This window comes from Sturnira hondurensis, unplaced genomic scaffold, assembly GCF_014824575.4.
Source record: "Sturnira hondurensis isolate 20B ecotype Veracruz unplaced genomic scaffold, ASM1482457v3 Scaffold0020884, whole genome shotgun sequence".
Classification (NCBI taxonomy): Eukaryota; Metazoa; Chordata; class Mammalia; order Chiroptera; family Phyllostomidae; genus Sturnira; species Sturnira hondurensis.
The window spans coordinates 733,368-757,895 of record NW_028093515.1 but is presented as its reverse complement, the minus strand read 5'-3'; the positions used below and the strand labels follow the sequence as shown (position 1 = coordinate 757,895).

The window sequence follows — 24,528 nt, the reverse complement described above, 5'->3', positions numbered from 1 at the left end:
TCTCATGCTTTTTTATAATACTGTGGACTAAAAACAAAACAACAAAAAGGTCTTTTATGGAAAGTAACCTCACAGGGTGATCTAAAATTAAATTCCTAACTGGGCAGGTCATGGTGAGTAGTCAGGCCCAGGCTTATAACTCTTTTTTTTTTTAATTTTATTGATTTTACAGAAAGAGGAAGGCGGGGGGAGAGAGAAACATCAATTTGTTGTTCCACTTATTTATGCATTGGTTGATTCTTTTTTAAAAGATTTTATTTATTTATCTTTAGAGGGGAAGGGAAGGAGAGAGGGAGAGAAGTATCAATGTATGGTTGCCTCTCGTGCATCCCCTACTAGGAACTGGCCTGCAACCCAGGCATGTGCCCTGACTGGGAATCGAACCGCGATCGTGTGGTTCGCAGGCCCGTGCTCAATCCACTGAGCTACACCAGTCAGGGCCATTAGTTGATTCTTACATGTGCCTTGGCTAGGGATCAAACTCACAACATTGACTTACTAAGACAATGCTCTAACCAAGTGAGCCACTTGGCCAGGGTTATAACTCTTTATTTATTTTAGTTTTTAAAAGATTTTGTTTATTGATTTATTTTTTAGAAAGAGGAGAAGAGAAAGGGAGAGACACATCGATGTGAGAGAGAAACATCGATCAGTTGCACCCCAACCAGGGACCAAACCTGCAACCCACGCATGTGCCCGGACCAGGAGTCAAAGTGGCAAACTTTGGCTTTGCAGGGATGACACCCAACTGAGCCATACCCAACAGGGGAGGCCTATAACTTTTTAGGAAAAGGTTTATCTTCGCCTTATGCAAACCTTGTCCATTGTTTCTGTGCATCTAGCTTAATACACCTTTGAAATACCTCTTTTCAGAACCCTCCTCCTAATACCTGTTCACCTTTGCAGACCCCTCCATCCATAACCTCTCCTGTAATCTGATCCCCACCTGGCTTTCTCCCGCCTTCATTTAATCTTTCCTGCTTACTTTCTCTGTCACAGGCCGGGCTCTAAAATGCTGATCAGGGCAAAGGAATGTTTCTGGTTGGAAAGTATATTCTGGCACTTTCTTCTCCCAGGGAAAGGCCCACTCTCTCTAAGTGGACCTAAAAGCAAGGCCCTGAATGTTCTTTGAGGATTGCTGGCATTTCCGCCTCAAAGGCCATGTTTTCAGTACTAAGCACACCAAACCTCGCCTTACTTTTCTTCCTAGTACATAGGGAGGAATACATAAAAGAAATGTATTTCTTTCGAATACATAAAAGAAACTGCAAAACTTATTTTCCAGAGCATTTGAAATCTTGTTCCCAGCATATGTTGTTAGTTTGGCTGAAATAAAACCTTATAAAAATTCTCCCTAGGTTTGGACATTTCTTACATCATCAAGAAAGTGAAAAGAAACTATTGCAGGTCATATATCTGATAGGGCACTTGCACCTAAAATAAATAAAGTCATGTGACTCAATAACCCAATTTAAAATGGACAAAAGATCTGAATAGACATTTCTCTAAGAAAAATGTGTAAAAGACAACAGGCACATTGCCCTGACTAGCGTGGCTCAGTGGGTTGGCCATTGTCCTGCACAGCAAAGTGTCGCCAGTTTGATTCCTGGTCTGGTCACATGCCTGGGTGTGGGTTCAATCCCCAGTGGGGGCACGTGCGAGAGGCACCCTGTCGATGTTTCTCTCTAGCACTGATGTTTTATTGCCCTCTCTTTCTACTTCTTTCCCACTCTCTCTAAAACTGAATAACTAAAATCTTTAACAACAGCAAAAAACAATACGCCCATTAAAAGATATTCAATGTGATCAGTTATCAGAAAAATGCAAATCAAAACCACAATGAAATACCACAAAAAATGTGTGGTATATGAATGTTCATAGTAGCCAAAAGGTAGAAACAACCCAGCCATCAACTGCTGGATGAATAAATAAAAGTGGTATAACCATACAATGGAACATTATTTATGAATAAAAAGAAATTAAGTATGAACACATGCTACAACATGGATGAAACTTGAAAACACAAGAAAGAAGCCAGACACAAAAGGCTACGTGTTGTATATGTGTTAGGGTGGGCGGGGATAGGAGGAAGCTCCGGCTGGACTTTGCCAAGACGGACATCCTCACCGTAACCTGAGTCCGAGGAAGAGACTACCAATGCTGTATTGCTGCTTTGTTCAGAGGGGACCAATCCCCAGCTCCCACGGGGAGCCAACGAAAATAAAACCCCATGATATGACATTCCCTGCTTGGGTGTGACTTCTCCCGGCCTCACTCTGCAGAAAGGGGGGGGGGACCTCGCCCGGGTGCACAAACCCCAATAAAGCTCTTTATTGCCTACTTTATGGCTGATTGGCATTTCTTTCTCAGCGGAGCCTAAGAAAACCTCTCAGTATGTCTTATGTAAAATGTTAAGAATAGGAAGATCCAGGTACAGAAAATAGATGGAGGTTGCTAGGGGCTGAGAGAATTGATGGGTGGGGCAATGACTGCCCAACAGCATGGGGTTTCTTTGGAGGATGATGGAAATTTTCTAAAACCAGTCGTAGTGATAGTTGCACAGATACAGTAAACACCATTGAATTGCACGCTTTAAAAGGGCAAGCTACATGGCGTGTTATATCTCAATAAAACTGTTATATTTATATGTTTAAAAAAAACCCTGCCCACAGCTCTTCATTGCCCTGAGGCTGAAGGCCAAGTTCCTGAGTTTACACTAAGAGCTCCGGGCATGGTCCCCTCTTAGCAGCTTTGCACTGGCAGTTCCCTCTGTCAGGAAAGCTCTTCCCCAGAGTAATAGCAACAGGGCTCACTCCTTCATCTTCCTCAGATGTCACCTGTTGAGTGAGGTCTTCCCTAACCACCCTATTTTTACTCTTTTTACTTATCGTCTGCTTTCCAACTAATGTTGTCCCAAAGGGAGGGCAATAGGAGTGGTCCGTCTTGGGCACAGGCAAAATGTGGTGTACTGTCCTGGCTGGTGTGGCTGAGTGCATTGAGTGCCAGCCTGCAAACCCCAGGGGTCACTGGTTCGATTCCCAGTCTAAGGCACATGCCTTGGGGTGCCTGAGAGGCAATCACACATTAATATTTCTCTCCCTCTCTTTCTCCCTCCTTTCCCCTCTCTAAAAAATAAATTTAAATCTTTTAAAAATTAATTCTTTAAAAAAAGATTTTATTTATTTACTTTAAGAGAGGGGAAGGAAGAAAGAAAGAGAGGGAGAGAAACATCAATGTGTGGTTGCCTCTCGTGCACCCCTTCTGGGGACCTGGCCCACAACCCAGGCATGTGCCCTAGTTTGGGAATCAAACCAGTGACCCTTTGCTTCCCAGGCCCGTGCCCAACCCACTGAGCTACACCAGCCAGGGCTAAAAAGTGATTCTTAAAAAAAAAGGTGGTGTACTGTCTGTAGAGAATTTGAAAATAATAATAAAACTGATGAAAAGTTGGTGACATTTATTTTTTAATTTATTATTTATTCATTATTTTATATGTATTTATTAGAAAGAGAATAGAGGAGGGAGGAAGGGAGAGAGAGAGAGAGAGAAACATCAACCTACCATTCCACCCATCCATGCACCCACTGGCTGGATCTTACCAGGGGTCAAACCTGAAACCCTGGCCTATCAGGACAATGCTCTAACCAACTAAACTACCCAGCCAGGGCTGGTCAAGGTTTTACTGTACCAGGCACTGACAATTCTACTCAATATCAGTGCTAAAATGATTGTCCTACCCCAGGAAAAAAGTCTTTTGTTGGCCTACTTATGAAACAATTACTATAGAGTTTTAACAATATATAGATAAGCTTCAAATTACATTTTCATTACTCTATCCTTTAGTAAACATTCTATTTATATTCATTTTCTGTTGCTGCATAATTAGTGACTACGCACACTTATCATCCCCTAGTTTCTGTGGATTAGTTCAGCCACAGCTTAGCTGGGCCCTCTGCTCCAGAATCACCAATCTGCAAATCAGGTGTCAGCTGGGGCTGCAGCCTCATCAGGGACTTGACTAGAGAAAAGATCTGCTTCTAACTACTTATATTTGGTCTTCCTTTCCCCACCGGCTGTCCATGGGGGTTCGTTCCTCTTGGCTCTTTTTTTTTTTTTATTTTTAAAGATTTTATTTATTTATTTATCTTCAGAGGGGAAGGAGAGAGGGAGAGAAATATCAATGTATGGTTGCCTTTCGTGTGTCCCCTGCTGGGAGTTGGCCTGCAGGGAACCAGCCTGCAACCCAGGCATGTGCCCTGGCTGGGAATCGAACCACAATCCTCTGGTTCACAGGCCCGCGCTTAATCCACTGAGCTACACCAGCCAGGGCCCCTTGGCTCTTTGAGGCCACCTACAGTTCCTTGCTGTGCGGCCTTCTCCACAGGTCCTCCCACAATGTGGGAGATTGCCATATTTTGCCATGTCTAATGCACACCCACATTTTGGGCCCAAACTCTCAGGAAAAAAAAAACCTTTCATTTTAACTTTTTAACCCAATTATTTATTTATTTATATTTAGGAACAAAACCAATGATCATATTCCAGGGTATTATTTTGCATAGGGATATTGTTATTGCTTTCTAGAGCTACATTTTTAATGCATAAGCATACATAAGAGTTTAAAACATTGAAATAAATACAAAATTAGTACTACCCATGTGTGTAATGTGCATCCTTACTTTTCCCTCAAAACTTTTGGCAAAAAAGTGTGCGTTACACACACACAAGAATATGGTATTTCTTTCAAAGCCAGCAAGGAGAACTCTCCAGTCCACTCACATGGGGTTTTGTATAGTGTAATGCGATCACGAACTTCCCTCGCCATATTCTGTTGCTTAGGATCAAGCCCCAGGTGCTGCCCACACTTGAGGGGAGAGGGTTACATGGGCCAGGAACAGGGGGCTGCCCGACATCTTTCTGCCACAATATTCTATAGGGAAATTAATACAGTCATACCTTGTTTTTGTTTGTTTGTTTGTTTTTTGCACTTTGCTTTATTGTACCTCACAGATGTTGCGCTTTTTACAAATTAAAGGCAAGACTCTCCACCAGCAAAAAGATTACAACTTCCTCCACACTTGCTTTATTGCCATGGTCTGGAACTAAACCTGCAGTATCTCCAAGGTTGGTCTGTATAGAGAACTGCCAGAGTTAACCTCTGACATCTAAAGATTTACTCCTGATCATTGTGGCTCAGCTGGTTGGGCATGATCTCACAAAGCAAAAGGTCTCGGTTCAGCCCTGGCTGGTGTAGCTCAGTGGATTGAGCGCGAGCCTGCAAACCATGCGATCGTGGTTCGATTCCCAGTCAGGGCACATGCCTGGGTTACAGGCCAGTTCCCAACATTGATATTTCTCTTCTTCTCTCCTTCCCTTCCCCTCTAAAAATAAATAAATAAATGGGAAGAAAAAAAAAGGTCTCGGTTCAATTCCCCCTCAGGGCACGAGCAGGGCAGGTGCTTGGGCTTGGGGGTTGGGTCCCAGGTCAGGGTGCTTTCAAGAGGCAACTGATCAATGTTTCTTTCCTTTTCTTTCTCGACCTCCTTCCCCTCTCTCTAAAAATAAAAAAATCTTTTAAAAATAAAGATTCCTCTTTACGGTTTATTTGGAAAATAAGTTCACAACAATTTGGGATCAGTTGGGCTTGTATCAGGCACAGTATGAGTCTCCAATCTCTGTGATTCTACATATTCTTGCATTTAAACAATAGATTAGAAATTAAAGTGATGGCACTATGATCCTAAAGATGAAGAAAATATTCTGCCATTTTACATATTCTTTTGGAGTTTTTTGTGTTTAAATTTTAAAACAGTGGATCAGGGTACGAACTGCAAGGTATAATATTTTTATTTGGTAAATGCAAATTTTCATTTATACATGACATATTCTATTGCATTTGAGTAATAGCTCTAAAATTAAAATTTATTTACATTCAAATGTTAATTTTAAAATATAAAAACAAATAAAATAATGATTATTATTAAAAATAATTTTCTGGTAGAGAGGTGTAAAAAAACTAATCTCACCACTGTTCCCAACATTTTAATAGGGCAGGAATTTTGCTTTGTTCACTGTTGTATCTTCTCCAGCATTGTTACAAATGCTGGAGTACCTGGCTCATAGTGGGTACTCAATGAATGGACTGAATGAAGGGATAGATGAATGAATGAATGGGCCTGTGTCTCCTCTCCAGCCTTACCTCTTACTCTAGTCTTCTCAGTCTTCCAGTTCAAGCTTGGACTTAGTGGCCCAGGGTAGGGGTGGGGCGCTCAGGTACTGGAAAGACCTTTGGCCCACCTACAGATTCTCAATCTAGAGTCCCAGGACCTCACTGCAAGATTAAAGAGGATGACTACCATAAAACTTGAATTGTTTAAGATAAACACCATTTTCTCCAGTTAAGGCTCTTCATACCAGGGATGGGCAAAAGTAGGTCTACAATTGCCCTGGCTGATATGGCTCAGTGGATTGAGTGCTGGCCTGTGAACTGAAAGGCTGCTGGTTCTATTCCCAGTCAGGGCACATGCCTGGGTTTTGGGCTAGGTCCCTGGTTGGTGGTGTGACGTTTCTCTCTCACATTGAAGTTTCTCTCCCTCTCTTTCTTCCTCCCTTCTCCTCTCTCTGAAAATAAGTGAGTAAAATCTTTTTTTAAAGTAGGTCCACAGTTGTAATACAAATAATACAAAATTATTTGTATTATTAATAAATAATACAAAATTTTGTATTATTAATACAAAATTAATAAATAACAATACACNGGTTTTGGGCTAGGTCCCTGGTTGGTGGTGTGACGTTTCTCTCTCACATTGAAGTTTCTCTCCCTCTCTTTCTTCCTCCCTTCTCCTCTCTCTGAAAATAAGTGAGTAAAATCTTTTTTTAAAGTAGGTCCACAGTTGTAATACAAATAATACAAAATTATTTGTATTATTAATACAAAATTAATAAATAACAATACACGAATAAACTGTTTCCTGTACTCATAACTATAAACCTACTTTTGTCAGGAGGGAGGGTAAAAAATGGTAGGAGTGGGGCCTGGCTCCTGTAACACTCTGCAGTCTTTCTTAGGACTTTTCCTTTTTGCTGTTCCCAATTCCTGCGATGTTTGTCCATTATCCCTTTGTATCTGTCAGCGTTTATTTTCAAAACCACCTCCTCATGGGTCCTCCCCTACTTCCCAGCTCAACATGTCTCCTTTGCTCTTTTCCTCTACTCCCAGGCCTCTCCCACTTCATCCTCCTTTTGAGATTCAGTTCCTTTCCTGCAAGGTCCTCCCGCTCCCAAGCTCGGTCAAGTGCTCCCTCAGGGCTTCCTTCCGTGCAGGTCGGACTACTTCGCTTGTGCTTCAGTACTTCACTGCCCTGACACGTACCCGAGTCTGGTGAATAATTTGTCTTCATCTTAAATTCTCACGGAGGTAGAGCCTGAGGCTGTTGTTCATTCATGAGTCTGTAACATCCTGGGGAAAGCCCTCTCTTTTTTTCATACTGAGTGGGTGGGGAACTTGTCTGGGTTCCCATCATCCATCACCCTGTCACATCCCTAATCACATCCCTAATTGCTCTGCCCTAAGATTCCGTCATCGGTCATCACTTCTCTAGGCTGCTCCTGTCTAGACTCAGGGACTAGTCTGACATGGTAAACGCGAAATTTCCAGCAACGTTCCGAATAGGCGCTTAGTGAACGTAGAATTTAGGGAAAAAATAAATCCCTCTTCCTCAAAGAAAGGCTGTAGTGAGGTGGGCAAAACCCCCCACAGGTTTCCAGGAGAGCGCTTCTGTACCCTCTGCTCCCACCCCGAGGCCCAACCTCAAGAGGAAAGGTACTAGAACGTCAGCCATCAACCCACGGGAAAGGGTAGAAGGAACCCTCGGCTCACAGTACTTTCGCCTACCCCTTCAACCGGGTCTCACCTATGCAAGCTCCGCCCCCTTCTCCAGCGACAGGGGCGGGCCCAGGTGCACTCTAGGAAAAAGGTTGGCCGCGCAGGTGCCTGCTTCCTGCGCCTGCGCCTAATGCGCCCCGCCTCGCCAGGTGGGCTCCGCCCCCTATTAGAGGGGAAACCTTCGGGAGCTCCTTCCAGACGGTGGCCGCCATCGGTTCCAGCTTTCACCCGATATTCCGGTGTCTGGCGCGGTTCTGAGCGCTGGGGAGTCGCTGTGTGTTATCGGAGACAAAGAGGAGAGCGGGGAGTGTTCTCCTGAATTGTGCGCATAGGAATCAGAGCCCTCACCCCAAAGGTCCGAGGAAGGATCTTTCCGACGACTTCGGCCTGAAAGCTAGCGCGACCCCTCTGCGCGCGTCCGCATCCGAACGCGAGGCGCTCAAGTGCGCGTGCGCGGCAAGGGGCTTCCCGCATCTGATCGCGAGACCCCCACGGCAAGGGCTAGAGGCCTCACCTGCGCGGCCGGGTAGAGCCCGTCATGGCGCAGCTGTGTGGGCCGAGGCGGGGCCCAGCGCTCCTCGCTCTGTTGGCGTCCCTGCTCCTCATAGGCGCCGAGGCGGCGGACGGAGAACCTAACATCTACGGTGAGGGCCCGGGCGCTTCTCCCTAGAGAAGTGGACGGCTGAGAGGCCGAAGGCGGGGCGTTAAGTGCGGGGAGTAATTGGGGATCCCAGAGGCCCTGGGCAAAGTTTGAACGGGGAGAGTTGGTGAAGCTCAGGGGTTGGGATGGAGCCAAGCCTGGGACCCTGGGAGTTCTTGGGAGTGAGAGCAGGCGGAGGGGTCAGGGTTGAGAAAGTTTCTTGTGCATGAGAGAGGAGATAAGTTTTATTGACCAAGGAGTTATGTAGCACGGCCCCTCCCAGTGGCAGGAAGGGGCGGGAGGCCGACCCGAAGACCACCAGCCTCTTCCTGACCGCGGACAGTTTCCTGGCTTAGGAAAGACCTGGGAGACTAGGCCTAAGGGGATGAGGGTTGCCTTAGGTGACTTGATGGTAGTTTTGCTTCAGGGAAGAAGGCCCCACCCCCACCTCTTTATTTGTTGGACGTCAGCCTTCCGAGAAACCTTTCTGGTTCAGCTGCAAGAAGAGCGCCTCCAAGAAGCAAGGTGGTTTTCAGTGAGAGTCCCAGAAAGGAGAAGAAAAGAGAAAGGGGGGGGGGGAGAAATTTTGCCCGGTGCCAGAGTAGGGCACCTTGCTATACAAAGAGTATTGGCTTTGAGGAGCTGAGCTTGAATTCATTGGATTGGTTCTTAAGAGGTTTGTGGAGCGTAAGTTCGGATTTAAACCTCTTCGTTCGAAGGAAGTTTGGCTTGAAAGGTCTTTTTGAACAAGTGTTGTTGGAACCATAACTGCTTGAGACAAACGCAAGCGGGCTTTGAAAATAATTCTCAAAAAAATTCCCTGTTCAGCAACAGTTACTGAGTCTCTGCTCTGTCTGCCACAGTGCTGGCACAAGTGATGACAGTTGTGACTCAGACAGGCCAGGTCCCAGCATTCACAGAGCTTATATTCTGGGGGGAGAGGCCAAGACAGTGAACATTTAAACAGAGCACTCATCACCATAGTCACAATATTAAATTACTAAGAAGTAAATGAAAGGGGCAAAGTACACAAACGGGGTGATGCAAGATAATGGGGCCACTTTTTCGCCAGTATAATCACCAAAAATTTTATTCACTATAGTAGACAAGGAACAGCTTCCAAATTCCACCTTTTAACCCCCCAAAAGTACACCATTTGGATTCCACATATATTTTTTGAAGCAGTTTGCTTCTCTTGCCATGCTTTCTCTATGACTTGCTCTGTGACCTAGATATATAAATATCTGTGTTCTTAGCTTGCTCCTTCTCTTGGTCTTTTCTGACCTTCAGCAAGATCGTGTTCCTAGAATTGTGCTCCTCTCCCACCCCCACCCCACCTCAGGGTGGTGGGGAGCCTGGCTTGTGAACAAAGAAGCTGGCCTGCAGGGCTCCTTGTAAGATCCACAGGGAACCAGAAACAGATTTGTTTCTTCCTTGTTTGCAGTCAAGCTTGACCAAGTAAAAAAGGGCCATACTGGCACGGAGAAGAAATGTGCCAAGCATCCTCTTTGAGAAATGAAATGCTCTGCAGAAAAATGTAATGAAAATGTAATTTAAAAGCACTTGGTAGTACGTACTTGAAAATATGCCTGGTGAGGGCCACTGGCTGGGTGGTCAGGGGAGGTCTCTGAGGAGGACAACACCTGAGTAATACAATGAAGAATTGAGGAGGTGGCAGCCATGCAGCAAAGACCTCAGGGATCAGTATCCGATTGGAAGTAATGGAATACAAAGGCCCTGAGGCTGGGACACACTTGGTTTTCAAGGAAAAGACTCAGAGGGTGAGCCAGTGAGGCTGGAGCAGAGGAGGGAGACTTGGAGGAGGATGTGAGGTGGGAGAGAGAGGCAGGAGCCAGGTGACTTCACAGGTATAGGCCAGCATATTGGGTGAAAAGAGGAAGCAGAATGGGTGTGCACCAAGTCATAACCTGCTGTAACTTCTGAAGACTTCATTTCTTTATGCCAAGGCAAAGAGGAAAAAATGAGTTAATGTCAAGAGCCAGTGGGGAGAATCTCAGCTTTAGAGGACCAAGAAGCAGGAATGGTTATTCTTTATTCTTTGTTCATTATTCTTGCCATCTAAACCAGGATTTGTCAGCCCTTCTGGACTTTTGTAGATGAAGTAATTATATAAGGAAGTACAGTACCTTCTAGTTACCTGGCCTGGACTTTGTCAAAACTGACTTTGGGGCTACCGCATATTGCTTACTCTGAGCTCAAGTGCGTTATTTAATCCTTGAGATAACCTGGTGTGGTGATAAAGTTACAGGTCTTATCTGAGGTCACACAATAGTAATTGACAAAGCCAGGTCTGGCTGCAGGGCCCTTCTCTGTTCTCAGTGGCCTTCCTGGCTGCTGCAGCTGGCTGGACCCACTGACCTTTCAGAAGTACCCCTGTCTGGCTGGGTCAACTCATGCCCTCGCTTATCTGAAGTTGTTTGTTTGAAAGCTTTTAACAGTTTTTATTTTTTTTCTCTCCTGATGGCTTTGATTTTTCACTGAGTTGTTCCTCCAGCCACATGCAGCTGCATAGAATTCTGCCTGATGAGTAGGGTGCAGAGGGGGAAGTGTGTAGTGAACTTGTGTGGAGGGGTGATCATAGTGGTAGATCAAGGGATTTCATCTGTATGAAGACTTGAGGGGGCTGCAGGGCCATGGGAAGGTCACAGTGCCCATGGGTTGTTGAATTGAGGTATTGGAGGAAGTGAACTAGAAAGAGGATATAATGGGCACTGAGTGAGGTACATGAAACTGAGGTTCTGAAGAGGCTGCAGTTATTTATTAAAATATTTTGTTTATTTTTAGAGAGAGGGGAAGGAGAAAGAGGGAGAGAAAAGAGAAACATCAGTGTGTGGTCACCTCTCATGTGCCCCGCACAGGGGACCTGGCCCAAAACCCAGGCATGTGCCCTGACTGGGAATCCAACTGCAGATGCTTTTGTTTGCAGGCCTGTGCTCAATCCATTGAGCCACACCAGCCAGGGTGAGGCTGTAGTTTTTCAGACAAGGTCTAGGTGTGACCATGGGAGGGAGGGTCAGAGAGGACAGGATCACTGGAGGAATGGAGGCCTGGGAACCAAGAGACCAGAATAGTTCCAGGATCACCTTCCTGGATATGGAAATCACCAGTGATGGTGATGGGAGCAGGAGAGAGGCAGTGAGCCTGAAGCTACAATCACGGAGAGGTGAGCTGTGCTGGTCTGGGTCCGAAGATGATGCACAAGGTAGGCACAGTCTGCTGTGATGACAAGATTCATAGCTGGGCCTTGGGGAGAGGATGGAGGGAAAAGGGTTCGGAAGTAGCACCTGGGAGCACTTGGAAGGGCACAGGGAAGGCATATCCTCAGAGGAGACTGGGCTGGGTTAGAGATAAGAGAGTGGCACTGTTTGGGGAAGTGATTGAAAACATGAGAGATTTTGCTCAAGATCTGTCACAAGTAGGAGTGGCCACAGGAGTTGGGGGAAGGGAGATGGTGACAGAACAGGATGATGGGAATGTGGGAGAGTAACTGGCTGGGGCTGACGTGGTAAGCAGGCGAGAGGACCGTCTTGCGCTTATGAATAGACCATTCCCGTGGAGGCCTCAAACAGACTTTAGGGGACTTATACACTTTCTAGGATTCGGAATTTAAAAAAAAATTTTTTAAGATTTTATTCATTTATCTTTAGAGGGGAAGGGAAGGAGAGAGGGAAAGAAATATTGATGTATGGTTGCCTCTTGTGTGTCCCCCGCTGGAAACTGGCCTGTAACCCAGGCATGTGCCCTGACTGGGAATCGAACTGCCATCCCTTGGTTCGCAGGCCCGTGCTCAATCCACTGAGCTACACCAGCCAGGGCCAGGATTTGGAATTTTTTTAATGGAAAAAATAGCATTTCGGCTTTGCCTGCCCTCACCAGGCCTGTGTTCCCACAAAGCACCCATGGACTAGGGCCCATCAGTCCTTCCGGACAGGCCAGGTACTCCTCTCCTTCACTGTCTGTTTAGTCACTTGACCTGCCCCCATTTGAGTTCTGACCCCACCTTAAGAATACACTCCATTTTGTAAATGGAGGTGGATGAATCAACTTTTTATAAATTGTACAGTAAGTGTACATATGTGTGTTATTGATACTGGGCAGGGAAAAACCCCTCTTCATCAGGTGGCCACAAAAGTGCATAATTTTTCTCTTTCCTGGATGATAAGTACTAGTATTTGGAGGGCCCCCAAATATGTCATTTTGATCAGTACAAGGAGAGAGAATGTATTCCTCTTCAGAGTAGAACCTCAAAAATTCCTTCAGGGAGTGGTCAGTTAGATGTACTTCCTATTGCTAGTAACTATGTTCAACCCAGGGCATCAAAACTTCTGTGGTTACAGGCCCTGGCTGGTGTACCTCAATGGATTGAGCACGGGCCTGAGAACCAGAGGATCATGGTTCGATTCCCAGTCAGGGCACATGCCTGGGTTGCAGGCCAGTTCCCTGCAGGCCAACTCCCAGCAGGGAACGCACAAAAGGCAACCATACATTGATGTTTCTCTCCCTCTCTCCTTCCCCTCTAAAGATAAATAAATAAAATATTTTTTTAAAAAAACAACTTCTGTGGTTACTTGGCTCACAGTTCTTGAGACTTAGGCTGAGGACAAGTGTGTCGTTTGAGAGCTTCCACTGCACTTTGAGGTAACCTTCAATTTCCATCAACCTCTCGGGTGAATTACAGTGTCCCCAGAACTTTAACTGAAAGGGTGAACTTCAACTTTAGCAAGTCTGCAGTAAGCATGTCATTACTCAGTACGTTTTTCTCCTCCTCTCTCCCATGGATAGTTGTGAACTAGGTGGTCAAAGACAGTGACAGATACGAGCCAAAGTGCAGTTGGTGTTGGTCGTCACCTGGGGTTCTCCAAAGTATTACAGCACCTTCTGGTGTTCTCGTCCGCCGTGCCAGCCGCTCTTGTTCTGCTTGCAGGCAAGGTTGGGTTCCAGGACAGTTTGAAATATTTATTCAACACAGACTTATTGAGCACCTCCCAAGCTTTAGTTTTAGGCCCTGGAAATAGAGCAATAAAGAAAGGAGACAGCCCCCAGTCCATGGCATTTACATTGTGATGAGAAGAAGACAATACAATAAGCAAATGAACAATGAATTATAGATCTGGGGGGTGAGTACTAGGAAGAAAAGTAAGGCGAGGTTTGGTGTGCTTAGTACTGAAAACATGGCCTTTGAGGCGGAAATGCCAGCAACCCTCAAAGAACATTCAGGGCCTTGCTTTTCGGTCCACTTAGAGAGAGTGGGCCTTTCCCTGGGAGAAGAAAGTGCCAGAATATACTTTCCAACCAGAAACATTCCTTTGCCCTGATCAGCATTTTAGAGCCCGGCCTGTGACAGAGAAAGTAAACTCTTTCACCCCCACTGCCCCACCATCTCTCACTTTACCTCTTCCTAGAGTCGTTTGCCTGCTCAGGCTTGTCTCTTGGTAGTGGGCCAGGCAGCCAAGCCTCTGTTTGCCATGTCCTGAGGGCGACAGGGGAGACCAAATAAGGGATAAGGTAGCCTGTGATTCATGAGAAGGGGAGAGAACTGTGAAGAGGGCACACCAAAATGACTCATTAACCTGGGTCAAACCCTGACTCATTAGCCAGGGTGGCCCTTCGGTCACATGACTAATGCAGAACCCACAGATGACCCCACAAGCATTAGCTTATGGATTATGGATGTCTGTGTATGATCCTGGTCACCAGAAGGACTGTGAGGCCCAGGAACTTTGTAGTTTGATTACTTTGAAGTTTACTTGAAGTGCATTTTCCATCAGCAGAAAGCCACTTTAGAAATGAGGGTAGTTTGTTGTTCTTTTTGAGATATTTAAGATGGATCTTGCCAACAGGGTCCTAGGTCCATGGCTTTAGAAAAGCCCCTTAACCTGAAGTTCCTAAATTCATGTGCGTGGTATTTTGTCCATGTGTGTCCCAGGGTCTGTCATTTATAGTCTAGGCCATGTTCTTTGGGGGGGGGAGTGAAAAAATACGAGATACTAGAATAGTTTGTGACATTTCAGAGGGCCACTCTATATAACTACACGATATGTCTGTGGTATTGGAATTTCCTGGGGTGATGAGGAAGAATGTGTCTAAAGTTTCCCGTTGTGGGGAGGGGGCGGTGGTCATAAAAACAGGTTGAGAGACACTGGTCTGGGGAGTTCGTCCGTTCGGTGTTATCAGTTTCTGAAAATGGTCCATAGTTCAAAAGAGGTTGAGAACCCCTCCATATGAATTAAAAGACTGTTCCATGAAAGACTTTGAAACTACTTATTTCGCTGTTGTTCACATGGGCTACTGTATTTCTAGCCATGGATTTAAGTAAGGGTAGAATTTATAGTCCTGTTGGAATGGTGGCTATGCAGAGACATGGGGAGGGGTGCTGGTTTGCATTGTGCTGAGAGTTCATGAAATGTAAACTTTGTGTCTAAAACACAGGATTTTGAGCCTTATGATTTAAGTTGGCTTTGTCATCGTAAGTGTTCTTTCCTCGTAAATACCTAGGGTTTATTTTAAATTTCTGACTTGTTCTTTTTTGTTGTTAAGATTTTACTTATTTATTTTTAGAAAGAAGGAGAGAAACATCACCTCTGCCATGCCCCTAGCCGGGGACTAGCTGGGGACCTGGCCTGCAACCCAGGCATGTGCCCTGACCAGGAATCAGACCAGTGACCTTTTGGTTTACAGGCCAGTGCTCAATCCACTGAGCCACCCGGGCCATGGCCCTAAGGGTTATTTTGAGGTTTGTGAATTACTTACCTTAATAATGACACCTTCCAGAAACCTGAACCTAGAGGAGATGGGTAGTTAGTAGTTTTCCATACTGTAAACAGAAGTACTCAAGTATGTAGAACCTATCCAAAATAGGGGGATCATCTTGAAATAAGGCTGATTATAAAATAAATATCAACTTTGGAATTTGGCATGGTAGAATTAAACAGCTTGCTTACCTCTCTGGTATTCAGTACCTCTTCACTCACACAGTAAGTCTCTCAATCCTTGGAGTAAAGGTATTTGCAGTGCAAATGGGTTACCATGGTGTATTTCTTAGTTTTCTCCAGTACTGACCTTGGGCTTTCTGTCCTGGAACTCTTTTTTTAAGATTGATTGATTGATTTTTAGTAAGGGGAAGGGAGGGAGGAAGAAGGAGAGAAACATCAGTGTGCGGTTGCCTCTCACATGCCCCCAACTGGGGACCTGGCCCACAACCCAAGGCATGTGCCCTGACGGGGAATCGAACTGACAGCCTTTGGTTTGCAGGCCAGCACTCAATCCACTGAACTATACCAGCCAGGACTGCCCCTGAACTCTTAATCTCATGATAATCTAGTGGTGCAGGACTTGGATCTGTGTGGTAGTTTTCCATTGTTTTACCTTAGGTAAAGGTAAGGAATTTTGCAGTTTTAGGCGTGGCAAACGGTCACACAGCAGAAAAGCCAAGGGAGGGAGTGATTGCGTTGGTTTAATCAATTCTTTGACCTGAGGTTGTACTTTTGGTTTTCCATATTCCCCATATCCTGTCAGTCACCACATTCAGTTGGACTTCCCAGTGAAGTGAGTCACCCTTCTCTTTACTTCGTTCCCACTGTCCCTGTGTTAGTCTGGCCTTCATAAAAGTAGAATATAAAAAAAAGTATGGTATCTAATATTTATTCAAAGCTTTATACCAAAAGTCTTAAGTGCTTCTAGTGGATCAAAAACTATTATAATCTTCGTAAGTCTTATGTTATTGGCCTCTAGATCAAAGAGAACCCTCCCTTTTGAATTGTTTTTAAGAAAGATATCTGAGCAGGCCTGTGGAATTTAGCTCAGTGGGGCCTGTGGAGGGAAAGCCAACTGAGTCTCCTCACCCTAGTGAATTCAAGTTGCAGTGAGCAAATGCCCTTTCCCAGACAGGCCATTGTCAAGATAGCCTCAAGATTAATGGTGCATTCCTCAGCAGGAAACATAGTCTGGAGGTCATAAAAGGGGACTTTGCTAAGAAACTTGCCAAAAAACACTGTTGTACTAACTAGGTCTAGAACAGATATAAATCACACACAGGGTGAGTGTGAATTCACATCAACTTGGGCTGAGTTTTATTTATAGTGTCTTCAAGGTTGTTCTCTTGCTAACATTCTTAGCCTTTTTCCCTAACCTTAAAAAGATTTTAAAGTGAAACTCTCCTGTTTACTGCAGAATACTGTTGACACCAGATGTGTGGGTTTTTCCACATCAAGTAATTCTCGAGTTCTCAGTGGACACTGATGGGGTGTCCTACTCCACTATGATGGTAACTACCCAGAGTTAGCGTAGACCCGACTGGTTGAGGGCTCAGTCCCACAGAACTGCACCTCCCTCCTAGATGCCACTTAAAAATCCCAGCTTGTCTGCCCTGGCTGGCGTGGCTCAGTGGATTGAGCACTGGCCTGCAAACCAAAGGGTCACTGGTTCGACTCCCAGTCAAGGCACAGGCCTGGATTGCGGGCCAGGTCCCCAGTGTGGGGTGTGTGAGATGCAACCACACATTGATGTTTCTGTCCCTCTCTTTCTCCCTCCTTCCCCTCTCTCTACAAATAAATAAAATCTCTCTTTTTTTTTTAAAGGAATGTGGGGTTTATGTATTTTCCAGCTTTATTAAGAGGCTTATACATGTTTTGCTGCATGTAGTGTTGCTCCAATGTTATGAATGAGGAAATATGAGGAGGCTGAGAAAATACCCCCAGGTAACTTCAGCTGGTGAGAGGCAGCTGTTCCTGTAGGTAGGAACTGGAGTTCCTACCGGGTCTGGTCAGTCCAACACACTTCCGCTAAATGCCTTCCTTGTTGTGTGGCTACCCTATACCAAAGCCTTTGGTCGCTTCCTTTGAACCTTGTATGGCTTATAAGCCCTTTGAATTTAGGGTATGATTGTGATATTTTAGCTTATATGGTACTTTTTTTTTTCTTTTTTCGTTCCAAGGGAACTCTGTGGCTCTAACTGAATTCTAAACCCCCGGAGGGTAAGAACCACATCCCCACTCAGTGCCTTATATGTAGGATGGCTTGGAAGGTTCCCGTTCATGTCACCATTTGTCTCAGAGTAACCATTTTATTTATTTATTTATTTATTGTTGTTCAGTTAAGTTGTCCCCATTTCCCTCTCATTACTCTCCCCTGTCCCAGGGTAACTATTAACAATACCTTTCGTTTTGAAAAGTATCTTAATGACTTATGTGGTCCCCCTGTTTACATACAGTAGTTATTCATCAAACACTTGTGGCTTAGTACTGTTTAAGATACTAGGGAATTGAGTATATTCAGTTTTAAAATCATGTGGTTTATTTTTTTTAATCCTCACCTGAGGCCTTCCCCCCCATTGTTTTTTTTTTTTTAGAGGGGTGGGCAGGGGAGAGAGAAACATTGATGTGAGAGGGAAACATTGATTGGTTGCCCCCTGTATGCACCCTGACTAGGGATCAAACCCACAACTTGTGTTACAGGACTACGCTCCAACCAACTGAGCCACAACAGCCAGGGCTTACATTTCTTAACTGAAAAATATAAGCAAACAAATGGGATCATAATCCATTGTTCAGATAAAGCCGCTGCTGACTCAGACTGTTATCAAAAGATACAGATGATAAAGAAAACCTGTATATATAAAAGTGCCTCTCCTTCTTTTAATTACTTCCCCTCACGGGTTAGATTTGTATATGTGTCTAAATTAAAAGTTTAAGAAAGGAATTATAACATAGAAACCATTCTTTTGCTTTTTCCCTGTCTTCAGCTTAGATTTTTCTGTACCAGCACATGTACATTTGCCTATTTTTCATAAGCTCTGGGTGTTCCATTATGTGAATGTCTCACGGTTATTAACTGGCACAAACAAGATGGTTTGGGTGCTGAATTTTCAGCTGTTGTAGGTCTGGAAACCAGACCCTTTGTGGATATGGAAATATGTGCCCCTGGTATTTGAAAATCTTGAATTACATGACTCTTCATTACTTTCTTTGCTTTTTGATACTGAGGAGTAAACTGTGCTTTGTCTTATTTTTTGTGTGTAAAATATGATTTTCAAATATCCAAGGTTTTTGGTTTTGGGGTGTTTTTTTTTTAAGATTTTATTGCCCGGGCTGACATAGCTCAGTGGATTGAGCATGGACCTGAGAATCAGAGGGTTGCTGGTTCAATTCCCAGTCTAGGGCATATGCCTGGGTTGCAGGCCAGGTCCCCAGTGGGGGCCACGTGAGAGGCAACCACACATTGATGTTTCTCTCCCTCTCTTTCTCCTTCCCTTCCCCTCTCTCTAAAAATAAATAAAATATTTTTTAAAGATTTTATTTATCTTTAGAGGGCAAGGGAAGGAGAGAGGGAGAGAAATATCATGTACGGTTGCCTCTCATGTGTCCCCTGCTGGGAACTGGCCTACAACCCAGGCATGGGCCCTGACTGGGAATTGTACCGCAGTTGTTCCGTTCACAGGCCCTTGCTCAATCCCCTGAGCTACACCAGCCAGAGCTGTCCAAGGGTTTTTGTATCAAATAGTTTCTCTTTGACCATTATCTCTTAGAATTCTAAGTACCTTCAGTGGGAAGAAAATAGCTGTTTTTAATGATGGAAGGGTCTGCTACAGCCATTATAGCAAAGGGTAAACCTGAGTAATACATGGTCAGTACTATTATAGGAAATGTGAGCCCATTTATATGAAACTACAAAAGGCCCCACATAGCAACAGTGATCCTGAGAAAGAAGAACAAAGTTGGAGGAATCACGCTACCTAATATGAAACTATACTGTAAGGTCATAGTAATCAAAACAGCATGGTACTAACATAAAAACAGGTACATAGATCAATGGAACAGAATAGGAACCCCAGATAATAAACCCAAATCTTTCTAGCAAATTAATCTTTGACAGAGGAAGCAAGCACATACAGTGGGCTAAAGATAGTTTATTCAATAAATAGTGTTGGCAAAATTGGACAGATAAATGCAGAAAAATGAAATTAGATCACCTTATACCACATGTAAGAATAAATTCAACATGGATCAAAGGCTTACATGTTAGATCCCAAACCATAAAAATCCTAGAAGAAAGCAGAGGCAGTAAAATCTTGGACGTTGCTCATAGTAATATTTCATAGGATATATCTCCCCAGGCAAGGGAAACAAGAAAAAATAAATAAATAGGACTACATCAAACTAAAAAGATTTTGCGCACAGCAAAGGAAATCACCAGCAAAATAAAAAGACAACCCACAGAATGAGAGAACATATTCACCAATATACCTGAAAAGGGGATAATATCCAAAATTTATAAAGAACTTACAAAACTCAACACACACAAAAAAAAACAATTAAAAATGGGCTCAACGTCACTAATCATCAGAAAAATGCAAATTAAAACCATAATCAGATACCATCTCACACCCATCAGAATGGCTATCATCAGTAAATCAACAAACAAGTGCTGGCGAGGATGTGGAGAAAGGGGAACCCTTTTGCACGTTTGGTGGGGATATAGATTGGTACAACCACTATGAAAACAGTATGGAGATACCTCAAAAAATTAAAAAAGGATCTGCCTTTTGACCCAGTGATCCCGCTTCGGGGAATATATCCGAAGAAACCCAAAACACTAACTCAAAAGAACATAAGCACCCCTCTGTTCATTGCAGCATTATTTACAGTTGCCAAGATATAGGATAAGCCCAAGTGCCCATCAGTAAATGAGTAGATAAAACAACTATGGGGCATTTATAGGATGGAATACTACTCAGCTGAAAAAAGAAAAGAAGAAAGTTTTACCACTTGTGACAGCAATGGACCTGGAGAACATTATGCTAAGTAAAATAAGCTAGTTAGAGACAAATACCATATGATTTCACTCATGTGGAATCTAATGAAAAAACTGAACTAACAAGCAACATAGAGACAGACTCGTAGATGGAGAGCAGGATGACAACTAAGGGGAGAGCATGGGGGGGTGGAGGGACTGAGCAAAACGAAAAAGGACTCCTGGACATGGACAAAAGTGTGGTGATTGCTGCGGGGCAGGTGGTATAAGCAGACTAAATGGTAATGGGAAAAAATACAATAAAAATTTTTAAAAATGACCCCTAGCAGCCTATGTGATGGCTTCTGACTACACGGAAGATTGAGTTCTGTAGGGGTAGAAAATCTGGCCTCCCGGTACTTGCCACAGGCTGTGCTCTCCGCCTGTATAGAAAGAGAAGGCAGAATAAACCCACCCCATATACACCTCAGCCCAGGCCCTTTGCCTGGTTTGTATTGTGAATGGGGGGAAAAGAAAATCTGAAGAAGGTGTTTTTATTACAGGAGATAAAATTTTAGTGTCTTGCCCTCACCAGTGTGGCTCAGTTGGTTGGAGCATGTTCCCATAACCGAAAGGTCGTGAGTTTGATTCCTGGTTGAGGCACATGCATACCTAGGTTGCAGGTTCGATCCCTGGTCCAGGTAAGTACAGGAGGCAATCAATAGATGCTTCTCTCTCGCATTGATGTTTTTCTCTTCCCCTTCCTCTCTCTCTAAAAGCAATGGAAAAAAGTGTACTCAGGTGAGGATAAAAAAAATTTTTTTTTTAAAGATTTTATTTATCTATTTATCTTTAGAGGGGAAGGAGAGGGAGAGAAACATCAATGTATGGTTGCCTTTCGTGCATCCCCTGCAGGGAGTTGGCCTGCAGGGAACCAGCCTGCAACCCAGGCATGTGCCCTGACTGGGAATCGAACCGTGATCGTGTGGTTCACAGGCCCGTGCTCAATCCACTGAGCTACACCAGCCAGGGCAAAAAAAATTTTTTTAAGATTTTATTTATTTATTTTTAGAGAGAAGGGAAGGAGAAAGAGAGGGAGAGAAACATCAATTTGTGGCTGCCTCTCACATGCCCCCTACTGGGGATCTGGCCTGCAACCCAGGCATGTGCCCTGACCGGGAATCGAACCGGTGACCCTTTGGTTCCCAGCCCACGCTCAATCCACTGAGCTACACCAGCCAGGGCTAAAAAAATTTTTTTTAGTGTCTGTGAGTAAAGGTTTGTTGGCATGAAAGCCCTGGTTATTTATTTACATTTTGTCTGAGATTGCTTTTATGCTACAATAACAGTTGAGTGAGAACCGTGTGGCCCACAGCACCTGAAATAAAGTCAGGCCTTGCTTCACAAGGTTTTCAGCATGCAAGAATTTCAGTTACCATGCTTTCATTAAATAATTTGAGTCCCCTAAAACAGGGCTCAGCTTTCAGGGCTCAGGTTACCCCAGTATAGTAACTGTGAGTACTTGGTTACAGGGTTCCCAGGGTTGCACTGTAAACTGCACATTTGCACGGTGATTGGTCATTGCACACCTGTTCACCTAGAACAAAGCATGTAGGTGTGCTGTCTCCTTGTTTCCTATAAACCTATGCGGTAGTGATGTGTAGGTATAGTGATAAACCTATATGACAGTTTATGTAAAACCAGTAGAGAGAATTGGCCAAAAAAAGACTCCAGTGCAGCAAAGAGAAAAAGTGGTAATGCCAGAAGTGAAATTCTGGTGGAGCGTAAGTGGAGTGAGTGGTAGAACTAGCTGATTGTGGGAATGTTGATTCTACGTCCAACTGAGAGACCGTGTGAGCAGACAGAGGAACTTGGTGAGGGCCCACTTAGTGACAGAAATGTGAAAAGTGGTTGTGGCAAAAAGGATGGTGTCTCAGAGGACATAACACAGGCAAAAACCTCCACAAGAAGTAAAGTAACTCTCAGAGTAATTCTGTTACATTGAAAGAGCAAGGGATAAAAGGCTGGAGGCTGATACACAACTAGAAAGAAGTATGACAGTTCCCTTGGGCCTGTTGTGAAGGTGCTTGCTCCGTATCCTAAGTTACACTATGACTGAAGACCACCTCAATCACTGTTCAGAGTATGCATGGCAATTTTTATTTTACAAAGAAATTTAAACTTAAAGATATGTATGTATGTATGTGTGTATGTGTATTTATTTTTAGAGGGGAAGGGAAGGTGAGAGAAAGAGGGAGAGAAACATCAGTGTGTCCCTGCCTCTCGTGCACCCCCCACTGGGGACCTGGTCCGCAACCCAAGCCCATGCCCTGACCGGGAACCAAACTGGTGACCCCTTGGTGTACAGGCCTGCACTCAGTTCACTGAGCCACACCAGCCAGGGCTCAAGTTGCTAATGCTTTAACTTAATGTACTAAGCAAATATTTGTTTTACTGTTTTTTTATTCTATACCTTTATAACCCCCAGGTTTCTTTTTAAGATTTTATTTATTCATTTAGAGATAGTGGAAGGGAGGGAGAAAGAGAGAGTGAGAAACATTAATGTGTGGCTGCCTTTCATACGTCCCCCACTAGGGACCTGGCCTGCAACCCAGACATGTGCCCTGACTGGGAATCAAACTGGCGACCCCCTGGTTGGAAGCCCGAGCTCAATCCACTGAGCTACACCAGCCAGGGCTATAACCCACGGTTTTTAATGTTTAACCAAAAAACCTTAAAGGTCTTGTAACAGTCACATTTTTTTCCTGTTGATTTGCCTGATTCCACACTGGCATGCAAAGCAAGTACTGCCTGTTTGTGTTATTTGACCTGTCGTGAAGTTTACTAACATTTGCTTTAGAGAAAACAGATGGTTCAGCGGAGGAAGGCCGTTTCATGACAGGCTGCAGGCTTGTGAGATGATTGGGCCTCCTTACGAGACTGACAGGGAGCCAAGGTGTTCTTACGTATATAACGCTCCTGGGAGTAGAAAGTGTAGCAAGGACTACAATCCTAGGAAAATCATTTTCTGTCTGTTTTAAAAGTAAACTGACTCTGAATGAATATGAAAACATGAATAAAAGAACACCAAGTTCAGGGCGGTTGTTACTTGCAAGTGGAATTGAAATATGGGGTATAACAGAGTATTTCAGCTCTATCAGTGTTTAGTCCTTTAAATTGTTAGATTTTGGTAAAGCTGAGAAGCGGACACGCCAGTGTTAGGATGTTTTCTCCACTTTTCAGAATGTTTGGAATATTTCATTAAGGTAAACTTATTTTTCAGAGTCGGCACAGCTGCAGTTGTGTATTTTTGAAGAATAAGTAGACCCCATCTTCCTCAGCCTGTGAATCAAAGTAGATTGGTGGAGCCTGGGAGCCTCAAACCAGGCTAACATTTCTGTGATGTCCTTGTTAGGAGGTGGCAGCAGATTCCAGCCAGCCGCACACAGAGGGAAGTTGTCTGAGCCACTGGCTGGGTGTCTTGGTTGAAGTTCTAGTGATTTTATAGCCTGAGAAACCTGTTTCCCATGACAGAGACTCACCTGTTTGGCAGTTTTGTGATAGCTAATGTTCAAAACATTAGCCTGCCAGGGTTTTATGATTAAGTGGTTCATATATCATGTAGTGATTTTTTTAATGATTTTATTTATTTTCAGAGAGAGGGGAAGGGAGGGAGAAAGAGAGGGAGAGAATCATCGATGTGTAAGAGAAAGCTCAGTTGATTGCCTCTCCCACGCCCCCACCCAGGGACCTGGCCCGCAACCCAGGCATGTGCCCTGACTGGGAATCAAACCAGCAACCTTCTGGTTCACAGGCCGGCACTCAATCCACTGAGCTACACCAGCTGAGGCTGTACTGTGATTTTTAACCATGTCTGATGCTTTTCCAAGGGAGTATTACTGTTTCTTGAAGGCAGAAATTCTACTTTAGCATATTCTGAAGCAAATATATACAATTCAGTTCCCTTCAGCTTTTCCTACTCTGTGTTTTAAGAACATACTAAGTTTTTAATTTTGCATTAGCTTTTGTGAACATACAAGTAGAACGTAAGACATCTTTCACGATTATTTCTTAATGCTACTCTAAGACCAGTATATCATTTTGTCATCTCCAAAATAATAGAATTATTAAGAAAGAGCTTCTTGAACTGTCCGACCAAATATCCCTGAGCCTTGGCCAGTTTCTTCCGTGTGATGTTGTCTCTGACCCTGTCAGAGAGTGTGACTGAAGACAGGCCTGGCCTCGGGCCTGGCCT

General features: G+C 44.2%; 1 protein-coding gene and 1 non-coding gene across 3 annotated transcripts in view; both read left to right on the top strand.

Annotated features, from left to right (window-relative positions):
* The first annotated feature begins 8,028 nt into the window (after positions 1 to 8,028).
* The window catches only part of SPINT2 (serine peptidase inhibitor, Kunitz type 2), a 28,485-nt gene continuing 11,985 nt past the window's right edge, over positions 8,029 to 24,528 (top strand). The window contains exon 1 of one of the 2 annotated variants that reach the window (XM_037030742.1): positions 8,029 to 8,529. In XM_037030742.1, the coding sequence (XP_036886637.1) occupies positions 8,424 to 8,529 (106 nt within the window). In that variant the 5' untranslated portion in view covers positions 8,029 to 8,423. The remainder of the gene's footprint in view (positions 8,530 to 24,528) is intronic. The other variant, XM_037030743.1, reaches the window with a different exon arrangement.
* On the top strand, positions 20,681 to 20,808 carry LOC118976384 (small nucleolar RNA SNORA51). The gene has a single exon (XR_005064260.1). It is a non-coding gene; the product is annotated as a small nucleolar RNA SNORA51 (small nucleolar RNA).